Raw genomic sequence first — 14,641 nt, 5'->3', positions numbered from 1 at the left:
TCTGGCTTTTTAATGAGTTAGCATCTCCTCTGACAAGTGGCATTTACAGCTTTCCATGCCGGATGATTCTTCTGACAGTTGTGATAATGATGCAGATGTTTTTCTTTGTAGGGATCTTCCAACAATATCCCTAATGAAAACACAAGCCTGTTTCCTGGCAAATAAAAAAAATCATTCCTGAAAAAAAATTCAGATGCTTTCATCCTTAGATGGCAAATGTAAACAGTCCATTATTTTCTTCTCATAGTTTTGGCTGTTTTCTGATACAGCAGTAAAGTGTCCATTTTCTTTGACTTCTTTTTTTCCTGGTTTTGATATAAAACCAACTCGAACAAAATCTTAAGTAGATCCACGTAGAGCTGGGATTTTCAGCGCAGTGGGGTTACAATTAGATAGAGGGGTCAAGCCTTATGAAGTGACTCTTGAATTTGACTTGCTATGTCATCTTGAACCTTATGTCTAGGGAAGCTGAATTGGTTTCAACAAAGAAATAAATACAGTTGCTCTAACTATTATTCCCTTAAACTTATGAGTGTAATGTTGTCTTTTGAGGTTTACATACATGGAAATAATGAAAGATCTGTGTAAATAATATTTCATAAATATTTTTTTTAATTGTGGTATAATTGACATATGTAACAAATCATTTTAATGTGAAACTTTGGAAAAATGCAGCTGTGATTTTTGCAAAACTAAACTCTAGATATATTTTGGGGTTTAGGAGAATGTTTGCTTAGTGTATTTCAAAAACAAGCCTTTTATCAATTAGCTTTTGAAAAAGAATTTCCAATTGACATGAACAAGAGATGTACTTACCCTGATCTTTAGTATATTGTAATAAGAACACTTAACATGAGATTTAATTTTAAAGCATGCAATGTAGTGTTGTTGAATATAGGTACAGTGCTGTACAGCAGAACTCTGGGACTTGTTCAGCTTGCTTAGTTGAAACTCCATGGCCCTTGTTTAGTAATTGCCCATTTTCCCATTGCTCCAACTCCAAGCAACCACCATTCCACTCTTTGATTCTATTAGTTTGAATTATTTAGCAGAACACATGAAAAAAGATGAGGTGGAAAACTCCTTTCCATAGTCTAGTGTTTCTGTAATAATGAGCCAGGACAGTGTCAGGAAAGGGGAGCCTGCTCTGATATTCTTCATTCTGTAGCTTCTTAAATGAATTATCGTTATACAATAAATCCTCATTATTCATGGATTCTGTATTTGTGAACTCACCCATATTTGTGATTCATATAGATGGAATCATGCAGTATTTGTCTCTCTGTGACTGGCTTATTATTTCACTTAGCATAAACAAAAGACAAGTGTTAGCGATGATGTGGAGAAATTGGAACCCTTGCACACTGTTGGTGGGAATGCAGCTGCTATGGAAAGCAGTATGGAGTGTCCAAAATTTGAGGAAAGTTCTGGGTATTTATCCAAAAGAATTGAAATAAGGGTCTTGAAGATATATTAACACTTACCCTATTCTTTTCATTTTAACTTCCAATATTATTTTGTATTGGTTTCAGATATACAGCACAGTGGTTAGACAATCAAATATTTTATAAAGTGTTCCCCCCCGATATTTCCAGTAACCCCCTGGCACCATACACATTTATCGCAATATTATTGACTATATTCCCTTTGCTGTATTTACATCCCCTCACATACCCTATACGTAAGCATCATGCTGACAACCTGATTCATGAGCTTCACAGCGAGCATGACCCACACCTCCAGATGGGGTACGGAATGGGGTGAAGATGAGACACGTTTGTTGTACCCATTGCTTGGTTGTGAAGCAGCGGTGTCTTAAATGTATTTATATGTGTTAAGAGGACTAAGTCAAATGCCACATCAAGTGGGCCACATCAAAATATTCTCATTTTCAAAACGTATTTACCTCCTGGGAGTTATTACGAGCCTCTGTTCTCGTACTTGGGAGACTGTGCCATCAGAGGTGTCAGGACATGTAAGTACACAGCTCATCAGAAATAGAGAAGGAAACAATCTGGATAATTCCAGGCAAAAAAAAACCCCCAAACAACAAACCTGTCCTTATAGCAGTTTATTTAAGTTTGTGTACAGTTATGGATAGGTGATTTTGTTCTCTCTCATCTTTGAGAAGATACATTGACTGCTCTTTTGTACGACCAACCTTTGAACATTTTTTGGCTTTATCTTGATAAACAGCATGTTTAATTATGTTTATTTACTTGCTCTATTTCAATTACCTTTTTAATTTTAAGAAAATGGAGAACAAAGTCATTATTTCTGAGTGTCCACTTAGCCCTTGAATGAATGAACTTGAAATAAAATTCTAACAGAAGTCTGTCTTAATGCCAGCAGTTTTTAAATCCCCTTTCATTTCTCCTTCTCTTTTTCTATCAAACCTGTGCATTTTAAAAGCTCTGGGTTATCTTTGATCCCTAATTCAAACTTAGTGATTGTTTTATAGTCATAGCATGCACTATACGAAATTCATTATACAGAGCCAAGTCTGATGCCTTGATCATAAGTTCAGTTTACTAGAACACATGAGAAAAGATGAAATGGAAAACTCCTCTCCATAAAGTGTATAGACTGGTGTTTTCATAATAATGATCCAGGAAAGGGGAGCCCGTTCTGATATTCTTTTGTAGCTTCTTAAATGAATTATTCTTATACAATCAATCCTCATTATTCATGAATTCTGTATTTTTGAATTCACCTACTTGCTAAATTTTATTTTGTAGTCATTATTTAATTTGCAGAGTTGTGAAAAATTTGAGTAACCCAATGAGCACCCTCATTTTTCAATCATATTTTCACAAGTACATTATGGCACATTTATAAGATCAAATATGATGGCACCATTAAAATAATGAAGAAGGGTATTTAATATGTAGGGAAACTATACCTAATACTTAACTGAAAATCAGATTATAAAAAGTATATCATGAGTAACTTGATATTGATTTTTTTAAGTCAATAAGTAAGACAGCCTAGGAATATGTCCCCCCAAATGTTAACAGCGACTGCATCCTGGTATGGAATTATATAATTTTTAAAATTTATTCCTTGTGTAGTTCTATATTGTACAAATTTTCTGTAACGTATATATGATTTACTTTTACTGTCAAATCACTTACATTTATTTCTTTATATTTCTTTTCTCCTGAATATATGTCATTTAAAAAAAAAAGTATATGTGAGTTATTTAAATTTAAAATACTATGCCTTATAGGTTAAACAAGACTAAGGCTTGGCTTATAAATTGCCTAAGTAGATGTTGGAGCCCATCAAAAACCTTTCTACTTCTCACTCTAAATTTCTCCTGGAGGATAACATAGACACCAAGGGCTTCATTTTCCAACTAAATAGTAGCTCACAAATTTTATATTGCAGCCTATATCTTCTGGCCTTCAGACCTATGTATCTAGCTGAATACTGAACATCTTTTAGAGATCACAAGACAACTCAAATAACATTAGCTAAGTCAAACTTAGTATCCCCTATTCTGCTCACATGACCAAACTGAAACTCTTCCTATCTGTTCTCACTCAAAGCTTACAATCACCAAGTTCTGTTCACTTTACTCCTTAATTGAATTCACTATTCTGCCCTGAATTGTATCCAACCTTTCCTGCCCACCAAACTAAAATAGTTTCCCTTCAACCATAATCTGTTTATAAAGTCCAAAATATTGTATGGGACATACTTAAACTAAAAATTTATCATTGTTTGTCTGAAATTCAAATTTAATTATGCATCCTGTATTTCTAGTGCTACATCTGATAACCTTATTGTTAGTTATAGTAATTTTAATTCAATCAATGGAATATTGAGGTTGATTCTTAATGTGTGAGCTAAATTTTTTCTTTAATGTTCATTGTTTAGCTGATATGGCCAATATGACAATGATATTATACACCTAATTGATCCAAAATGATTAATTTATTTTCCAAATAAAGACTTATTTTAAGAAGTAAGAACTGACTTTACAACTCTTGAAAACTTTTAACTACACTGGTCATCTCAACCCTGCTGAGCCAATCAATATTCTAGCACATTGGGATCCTTCATGAGATTTCCCATTGTCTTAATCCAATCAGTAGAATGAGTCTTATTAGGCCCCAAACTTTGAGTTTTACTCAAAATAAGAAAATACAGATCCAGTTCCTTTGAATGGTGCTCTACTAATGGGAAATGACATTTTTCCAAAATTATGCTCAGGCATCTCCTGTAACAGGGGACTCTGGTTGTGTAACAAGGACAGAACGGGAACAGCTGCCTTAAGGGAATGTGTTTTTTTTTTAGTCAACCATAAGGAAAGAGATTTCTCCCTGGTGGCCTGGCCACTTGCCATGTGGACCCTGTGGGAATGCTCTGTTATTTGTAATCTCACTTTTTCCTTGCAGTTATTAAATGATTTGCACAAAATACTTAGTTTGTACTACCTTATGTAAGCTAAATGTGTTAACCCACTAAGTAATGCAAGCCAGTTATTAAAAAAAAATAGAGAACTTAATGCTAATGGCACCATTTTAAAAATTATAGTCATTCTTCAGTTTCAGAACTCCGCAACTAAATCATTCTGCTTTTATATAATAGAATATTTAGTTGTGAAATTATGAAACTGAACAAAGTATTTTCTGTTCCCTTTGGAAAATTAAGTACAAGGCATAGTCATTTCAATTAATTTAAAACAAGTTATATAAATAACTTCTGGAAATTTCAAAATTGATAGAAATTTTGAGGACTGTGTTATGTAACATATCAATAGCCCTAATGCTTCCCTAATGAGTTCCTACAGAGCCAAAAACAAATTAAATAATGTGAAATTTACTGTCATTAAGGAGGGGGGCATTTAATCCACTTTTTTAAGTGATTCCAGAAGACCTTCCTTAAAGGTCCTCTGATCCCTCTTACATCATTTAGGAGGTAGAGTAATAAATAACTTTCTTCATGTGTCCTATTCATTAGAATTAAGCTATTAGCAGCATTTCAGAAACAATCCCAGTTCCTTTGTAACTTGGCTAGGCAGATGGGGAGATATTTAAAGGCATTACTTTGTCAAAAATGTTCTTCAGCTCCAATTGATCTAAATCTAAGCATTGAAGATCACTTGTAATTTGAGACTATATTTTCCTTCAGTCTAGTAATAGCATTTTCACATAAATACACTCTGAGACACAAGACTGGTAAAAATCACAGGCCCTTTCAATTTAACTTTTCTATTACTGTAGTTTACTTAATATCCTTTAAAGCAAATCATAAATGGAATTTATCATATTGGATCAGGAAGTCTGATTCATGTAATTGACCTTGGAAATGCATGTGTGGGCTGTGAGAGGTAGATTGAGTTTTCAATGCTATTAAGAAAGTACATGACCCTAGCCAGTTTGGCTTAATGTATAGAGCCTCGGCCTTTGGACAGAAGGGTCCTAGGTTCGATTCCTGTCAGGGGCACATACCAGGGTGTGGGCTCAATCCCCAGTAGGGGGCATGCCCAAGGCAGCAGATCAATGATTCTCATTATCATTGATGTTTCTATCTCTTTCTCTTCTTCTCCCTTCGTCTCTAAAACCAATAACATATTTAAAAAAGAAGGTACATGATATTGTACATAAAAAGTGTTAAAGACTCCATCAAAAAACTACTGAACTTAATAAATGAATTTCTCAATCTAGCAAGATACAAAATTAACACCCAGAAATCTATGGTCTTTTTATACACCAGTAATGAACTCATAGAAAGAGAAACAAACAAACAAAAAAATGCCACTTATCATTGCAACAAAAAAATTAAGAGAGCCTAACCGATTTGGCTCAGTGGATAGAGCGTCAGCCTGCGGACTGAAAGGTCCTGGATTCGATTCTGGTCAAAGGCATGTACTTGGTTGCGGGCACATCCCCAGTGGGGAGTGCGCAGGAGGCAGCTGATTGATGTTTCTCTCTGATTGATGTTCCTAACTCTCTATTACTCTCCCTTCCTCTATGTAAAAAATCAATAAAATATATTGAAAATTATTAAGATACCTAGCAATAAACTTAACTAAGGAGGTTACTCAGAAAACTACAGGACCTATACTCAGAAAACTACAGGATCTATACTCAGAAAATGACAAGATGTTGAAAAAAGAGAAAGAGGAAGACATAAACAAATGGAAGAATGTACCATGTTCATGGATTGGTAAAATCAACAACATTAAAATGTTCATACTACCCAAAGCAATCTATAGATTCACTGCAATCCCGATTAAAATACCAATGGCATATTTCACAGACCTAGAACAAACTCTCCAAAAATTCATCTGGAGTAAAAAAGACCCCGAGTAGCCACAGCAATCTTGAGAAAGAAGAACAAAGTAGGAGGGATCACAATACCAGATATAAAGCTATATTACAAAGCCACTGTTCTCAAAACAGCCTGGTACTGGCACAAGAACAGACATAAAGACCAATGGAACAGAACAGAGAACCCAGGAATAGACCCAAGGAATTATGCTCAATTAATATTTGACAAAGGAGGCAAGAGCATACAATGGAGTCAAGACAGTCTCTTCAATAAATGGTATTGGGGAAATTGGACATTTACATGCAAAAAAATGAAACTAGACCACCAACTGAACACCATACACAAAAATAAACTCAAAGTGGATAAAGGACTTAAACGTAAGATGGGAAACCATAAAAATATTATAAGAATTCACAGGTAGCAAAATATCAGATATATGTCATAGCAATATCTTTACTGATACAGCTCGTAGGACAATAAAAACTAAGAAGAAAATAAACAAATGGGAATACATCAAAATAAAAAGCTCCTGCACAGCAAAAGAAACTATCAACAAAACAACAAGAAAGCCCACTGCATGGGAGAACATATTTGCCAATCTTATCTCTGATAAGGGTTTAATCTCCAATATTTATGGGGAACTCATAGAACTTAACAAAAGGAAGATAAACAAACCAATCAAAAAATGGGCAAAGAACCTAAATAGACACTTTTTAAAAGTGGACATACAGAAGGTGAAGAGACATATGAAAACATGCTCAAAGTCACTAATAATCTGAGAGCTGTAAATCAAAATGACAATGAGGTACCAACTCATACCTGTCAGAATGACTATCATCAACAAATCAACAAATGACAAGTGCTGGCAAGGATGTGGAGAAAAAGGAACCCTCGTGTACTGCTGGTGGGAATGCAGACTGGTGCAGCCACTGTGCAAAACAGTATAGAATTTCCTCAAAAAATTAAAAATGGAACTCCTAGTTGACCCAGTAATCCCACTTCTAGGAATATATCCAAAGAAATCAAAAAGGATATATGCACCCCCATGTTCATAGCAGCACAATTTTACAATAGCTAAGATTTGGAAACAGTCTAAGTGCCCATCAGCAGATGAGTGGATTAGAAAACTGTGATACATCTACACGATGGAATACTACACTGCTGTAAAAAAAGAAGGAACTCTTACCATTTGCAACGTCATGGATGGAACTGGAGAGCATTATTCTAAGTGAAATAAGCCAGTTGGAGAAAGATAAATATCACATGATCTCACTCATTTGTGGACTACAATGAACAACATAAACAAAAATAGATCTGGAGACATAGAAGCATAAACAGACCTTCAAACTTCAGAGGGAAGGGACAGGGGGGAGGGGGTAAGAGATCAACCAAAGGACTTGTATGCATGCATATAAGAATAACCCATGGACACAGACAGTAGGGGGGTGAGGGCATGTGGTGGGGGGTGGGAACAGCCGGGGAGAGGTCAATGGGGGAAAAAGGAGACATATGTAATACTTTGAACAATAAATAATTTAAATTTTTAATAATGTATCAAAGGACACCCATTGTTTTTCATGTCTTAACCACCATGAATAATGCTGCGATGAACATTGGGGTTGGTAAGTCTTTACAAATAAATGTTTTCATATCTGGGGGTTATATATATCCAGAAGAGTGGGTGCTGGGTCATATGAAACTCTAATAATTTTTTGAGAAACATTCATACTGTTTTCTATAGTGGTCTTCCAGGTTACATTCCTATCAGCAGTGAATGAGGGCTCCTTTTTCTCCACAACCTCTCCAACACTTGTCATTACTTGTCTTGTTGATAATAGGCATTCTAACAGGTGTGAGGTGGTATCTCATTGTAGTTTTGATATGCATTTCTCCAGTAGTTAGAGAATTTGAGTATCTTTTCATATATCTTCTTGAGAGAAATGTTTGTTCAGGTCCTCTGCCCATTTTCATTGCATTGTTTGTTTGTTGTTGAGTTGTATGAGTTCTTTGTATATTTTGGATATTATCCCCTTGTTGAAGCGGTTGTTTGCAAATATCATCTCCCATTCAGTTGGTTGACATTTTGTGTTGTTGTTTTCTTTTGCTGTGCAAAAGCCTTTTAGTTTGATATAATTCCATTCATTTATTTTTGCCTTCACTTCCCTTGCCTTTCAGAGTTAAATTCTTAAAATGTTCTCCACAAGATCCATAAGTTTATTATCTATGTTTTCTTTCATGCAATTTACTGTTTCAGATCTTATATCTCAGCATTTGATCTATTTTGAATTAATTTTTGTACATGGGGACAAATAACAGTCTATTTCCATTCCAATTTTCCCAGCACCATTTAATGAAGTGGCTTTCTTTTCTTCATATTATGTTTTTGGCTCTTTTATCAAAAATTATTTGCCCATACACTGTTATCCTATATAATCAAAGCCTAATATGCTGTGTATGGTTGTCCGTTCAACCAATCAAAGGGTAATATGCTAAGGCCACTCAAATGCTCGCTATGATGTGCACTGACCACCAGGGGGCAGACAGTCAACTGGTTGACCAGTTGCTATGATGTGCACTGACCACCAGGGGGCAGATGCTTTGATCGTAGGTTAGCTTGCTGCTGGGGTCCGGCAGATCGGCACTGAGCAAGATGGGCCAAACACACCCTGGAGCCTTCCTGTGGTCCTTCCCTGGCTGGCCAACCTCTCGTGTCCTTCCTCCGACTCTGACTATGCACCAGTGGGGTCCCTAGGCCTGGCCTGCACCCTCTAGCAATCCAGGACCCCTCAGGGGATGTTGGAGAGCCGGTTTTGGCCTGATCCCGCAAGCCAGGCCAAGGGACCCCACTGGTGCACAAATTTGTGCACTGGGCCTCCAGTCATGATATAGAACAGTTCCAATGCTCCCCTCCAAATTCCCCCATTCCTGATAGTCAACTCATCTCCACTCCCAGCTTCTAGCAAATTTGGATCTGTTTTTTCCCCTATTATTTTCTTTTTTCCAGAGTATCGTAAAAGTAAAATCATCATAGAGTATGTGTTGTTTTTTTTTCACTTAGCAACATACATTTGAGATTTATCCTTACTGCTGCATATATGATAGTCTGTTCCTTTTTATTGCCTAGCTTTATTATTCCATTGTATTAATTGATATACTTGCATTTGATTATTCATTCACAGTTGAAAGCTATCTGAGTTGTTTCCAGTTTGTGGCAATGATAAATAAAGCTATTACAAGTGTTTACATCTCATTTTTTAATGAACATACACTTTTATTTTTTTGTTAATTACCGCCCGAGGATATTTTTTTTTCCATTGCTATTCAGAGAGGGTGGACAAGAAGGAAGGAGGGGAATAGAGACAGAGGAGAGAGAGAAAAAAACATGATGTGAGAGACACCCATCAATTGGTTGCCTCCTGCACATACCCCAACCAGAGCCAAGGTTGGAACCTACAACCCGGGTACATGCGCTTGACACTCTAATGACATGACCATGGCTAATGAACATACATTTATTTTTATCTTGGATAAGTAACTAGAAGTAGACAACTGAATCCTATAGTAAGTGCAGATTTAACTTTGTAGAAACCTGTTATCTTGTTTTTTCAAGTAGCTGTGCCATTTTCCATTCGACCAGCAATATTTGAGAGTTCTAGTTGTTCAACATTCTTGTACTTAAGTATTGTCAGTATTTTTTAAAAAACTAGACATTCTAATAAGTGTGTAGATGTACCTAATTATGGTTTTAATTTCAATTTTTCTCTAGTGACTATGTTGAGTATCTTCTCATATTAGCCAACCATATATCTTCCTTGATGACATGCCTGTTCAAACACATTACCCAATTTTTAATCAGGTTGTTTTCTTATTATTGACTTTGGAGAGTTATTTATGTGTTCTGGATATGAGACCTTTATCAGCTATGTGTTTTACAATTATTTTCTCCCAGTCAATTTGTCTTTTTATTTTCTTAACAGTGTTTTTCAAAGAGTTAGTCTCTACCACCCTTTTATTAAACTACAATTTTAGTCTATCCTTTTTCAGTTTCTAAGCTCTCAGGTTTACAATTCGCACCAATTCCTAATGAGCAAATTATAATATTTTGGAATCTTATGGGGATAGAAGATAGCCAACTTTAAAGGCAGCATGCTTCTATATACGATTTATTTGAATACTGTAACAATCAGGAATTCTCTTGGCTGAAAGTAGCAAAAAGTCAAACTTTAGTGGCTTAAACATATAGAACTATTTTTGTTGTTGTTGTTGCAAGTTGAGAGAAATGCAGCTGCTTGCCAGGATTCATTATATTTACACTTAGGACAAGAAGTAGAGAAGGGAAAAGAACAGAACTTGTACCAAGAGAGCAAAACTTTCCCAGAAGTCTCTCCGCTACTTTCAGTTGAATTCTCATTGGACAGAACTGGGTCATAGAGCCAGGCAACGCTCAGCAGAGCCGGTTGGGTTAGGAGGGCATACCTAGTGTCTTCCTCACACAGCAACTTTTATTTATTTATTTTATTTAATATATTTTTATTTCAGAGAAGGGAGAGGGAGAGAGAGAGAGAGAGAGAGAGAGAGATAGAAACATCAATGATGAGAGAGAACTTTTAATCTGCTGCCTCCTGCATGCCCCATACTGGGGACTGAGCCTGCAACCCAGGCATGTGGCCTGACCAGGAATCGAACCAGTGACCTCTTGGTTCATGGGTCGATGCTCAACCACTGAGCCACACCAGCCAGCCAATCAATTCTTCTTACAAAGTGTGGATGAACTTCATGTCCTAGGAGATTTCTTCCCAAAAGATCAGGGCCAAATAATGTAGAAAACATTAAATAATAATAATAATTACCACAATTATATTAATGTAAGGCTTAAACATATATCGATTAGTCAGCATAACCTTTATGCTTTCTTCAACATCATTCTGCATCCAGATTCTACTCCCATTCTTACTATTTCATCTAAAAATGAATGGTAACTTGAGCCCATAGTTGGTATGTTGCTCTGTGTTACTAGTTTTAAGGACCTCTTACTTTACTTGTCTTTGTTCTGAATACTTTTTTGTCTATGAATTCTGTGTGTGTCAAGAACAGTAACATACCTACCAACATGCAAAGAAAAGATAGTTATCCTGGTTTTGTGGAATATTGATTTGGAAAACTATTTTGAAAGTGTTACATAAATTCAAAAGTATATTTTTATCACATATTTTACAGATAGAGCTATATATAATGGTAAAATATCTTTACCAACAAAGTAATTTGTATAATATATAGAAGAAAAATAAATATGTGTTTCTATGTTTGATAAACATGGTCAGCCAAATTTAAAACCTATGAATAAAAGTGATTGCCTTGTCTGCCCCAAACTCCATCCTTTACCCCTTAGCTCCTGCCCCCCCGTCCCCCGCCAAAAAAAAAATAAGAAGGATTTTTGGCCCAAGGCATCAGGATAATTGATTCAGATCTATTTCACTTTGTGATAGGGAACTTTTGTATTGCAATGAAAATGTATCATATTGTCTGCAATGAAAGAATTAATATTCTTAATGTTCTTACACATTCTTTTTTTATGTGAACATTTTAGGTGTATCAATATATGCATGAAACGATAACTGTTAATGGCTGTCCCGAATTCCGTGCCAGGGCCACAGCAAAGGTAAGGCTTGAGTAACTTTAAAAATATACTTAACCACAGTGATCTAGTAATTGATTGTGCGCGTGTGTGTTTCAGGTATTCTCGTGTGTACACTGTAAGAGAATTTAGACATCAGTGGCAGCCCAGAGTCTAGAACCAGTACTACTTCCCAGGTAAAAATCCTAATGGAAAATTGAACGTTTCTGCTGCTTCTGTAGCTTAAGAAAGGAGAATGATTTCATTAAACTCACTAAATGTCCATTTGGCACAAGCAAATCTACTCACTCATTGTATGAAATACTACTTGGTTTTCTAACACATTCCTCTAATCCAAAAAAACCTGTTCCCTATTCAGTGCAAGAAGATTTATTTGAACATGTCTAAAGGTCTGACTTAAGTTAATCATTGAGAGAACTCACCTGATACCCAACAATGTAGGATCCGTCCATGTATTCAGCTGGGCAGTGGGTAGCTGAAAGAATGTGATGCTGACCTAAAGGGAAGACCTGTCACCTTTTGTGGTAGTGACCACATTTGCTCTGTAAAAACTTAAATCCAGATACTACAGAGGCCCTACTAATGGAAATGTTCCAGCAATAGGATCAGGAAATTATCTGGAAAATAGACCATTAGGAAATGATAGTTAAAAACTAAAATCTCTAATGCAGTTCTTATTTTACAAATACAAAAATATTATAATACATACACACTTGCTTTTTAAAAGCTTTTCTGTTTTTAATAGTGTATAAGAAGTAAGAACTGGTGAAAACAATTAGAAGTTTTCATTTAAATTTTTTTGTGTGTTACATCATCTCTTGTTTGATTTCCTCCTATAACTGAACACTATAGATTTGCCAGTGTGTTTGTTTATTTTTGACCCAAACCAAAAGAGGATACTGTTATCATTACATCATGCTTTGCTTGTACTGAAGTGGAACACACACAGAAAAAATGATCCCTCCATGGTTTAATTAAGAGGAAAGTGAATTATGTAGCGTTTTACCATTCTCATTTCTTATTCATGTAGAACAGCAGGATAGCAGCATAATGTTGCAATAGCACAATATTTTCTGGTTGTTTCTGGGCTGTCTGCATTGCATCCATGTCAGCCATTAAATCTATGCATGACGACAAGGTTTGCATGAGCAAATGCATGGAGCTGAAAACAAGCCATTATTTCCATATCATTCACTATCTTTCACTAAATGCAGACAGTAGCATAATGCTGAATTGATGTGATAATGCTGTGTGTGGAAAAGAATGTACAGTAGTTGCAAATCAATATTTTTATAGTGTTGAGTGAATCACTTTATAGTAGGCATTGAATCAACTGTGCTTAAGAAAGGTTAATGGAGGTGGAAAATAAGCAGGCAGAGAATATTTTCTTGATAGAAACTACATCATTGCTTTAATTTTATTTCAATGAGGTGTCAGGACTAATGGTAAGTTGTTTCCTTCAACTTATTTTTAAAAATTAATAGTAATGAATTTTAAAATATAATAATATCCATATTATATGATATTTTTACAGCTAGGTATAAAACCATAGACCAGTGGTCAGCAAACTGCGGCTCACAAGCCACATGCGGCTCTTTGGCCACTAGAGTGTGGCCACGAAGTTTCAATCGCACTGTACGTGCACGCCCGCATGTGGTATTTTGTGGAAGAGCCACACTCAAGGGGCTGCAGTTTGCCGACCACTGCCATAGAATTTTCATTGTGCCTACATTGCTACAGTAGTTGAAATATTAATGTAAAATGTCAGGGGGAAAGAAGACCTCTGTGCCAGAGAAGAGGACCTCTAAAAATAATCCTATATAATAAAAGGCTAATATGCAAATCGACCAAATGGCAGAATGACCAGTCACTATGATGTGCACTGACCACCAAGGGGCAGATGCTCAATGCAAGAACTTCCCCCTGGTGGTCAGTGGACTCCTACAGGGAGAGCGCCACTCAGTGAGAAGCCAGGCTCAAGGCTGGTGAGTGCAGTGATGGTGGTGGGAGCCTCTTTCACCTCCGTGGCAGTGCTAAGGATGTCCGACTGATGGCTTAGGCCCGCTCCCTGCAGGTCTAAGCCATCAGTCGGACATCCCCTGAGGGCTCCTGGACTGCGAGAGGGCATAGGCTGTGCTGAGGGGACCCCCTCCCCCGAGTGCACAAATTGCTTTCACTGAGCCTCTAGTATGAAATATTGATGTGAAATAATAATCTGTTTGAATCTATTATTTCATTATAGCTTTTATTTTTTTTTAGATATCCCCCCAAAAAACACAAAAACACCAAATTTGCTAAGATAAAATTATAGACATATTTACCAGCTTTATACATATAAGTGTTCCTCAGTGTATTGAACAAATATTTATGAAGATTTGTGTGCCAGCACCAGCTTAGACTGTGTGTCATACAAAGAAGTGTAAGCCACAAACTCTGCCCTTCAGGTGCCCATAGTCACCATACATACATAATTATAGTATATGTGCCATACTTAGGTAGCATATGGGCCAATCCTATTTTGAGTGCAAGAATAGGAGGAATTCCATATGAGGTAATTGGGAAAGATATTTCTGTAGAAGGGAAATTATTATCATTATGGATAATGTCTAGAAAGCTCGAAATAGCTGAACTTGGCTTTACCAAGGGAAAGGAATCATAAATGACATCTATATGAAGAATACCCCTCCATTTTGTGCTCTTTCCTTCACAGGAAAAATGCTATGA

The 14,641-nt window shown here is 36.2% G+C and overlaps 1 protein-coding gene across 1 annotated transcript in view; it reads left to right on the top strand.

Moving 5' to 3' along the window:
• The window catches only part of LIN7A (lin-7 homolog A, crumbs cell polarity complex component), a 136,468-nt gene that overhangs the window by 77,692 nt on the left and 44,135 nt on the right, over positions 1-14,641 (top strand). The window contains exon 3 of the mRNA XM_059683709.1: positions 11,870-11,941. Within this exon, the coding sequence (XP_059539692.1) occupies positions 11,870-11,941 (72 nt within the window). The remainder of the gene's footprint in view (positions 1-11,869; positions 11,942-14,641) is intronic.

Source organism: Myotis daubentonii, chromosome 2 (assembly GCF_963259705.1).
Source record: "Myotis daubentonii chromosome 2, mMyoDau2.1, whole genome shotgun sequence".
In the NCBI taxonomy this organism is placed as follows: Eukaryota; Metazoa; Chordata; class Mammalia; order Chiroptera; family Vespertilionidae; genus Myotis; species Myotis daubentonii.
Note: the sequence above shows the minus strand (reverse complement) of the source record. Positions and strands in the feature narration are given on the sequence as shown.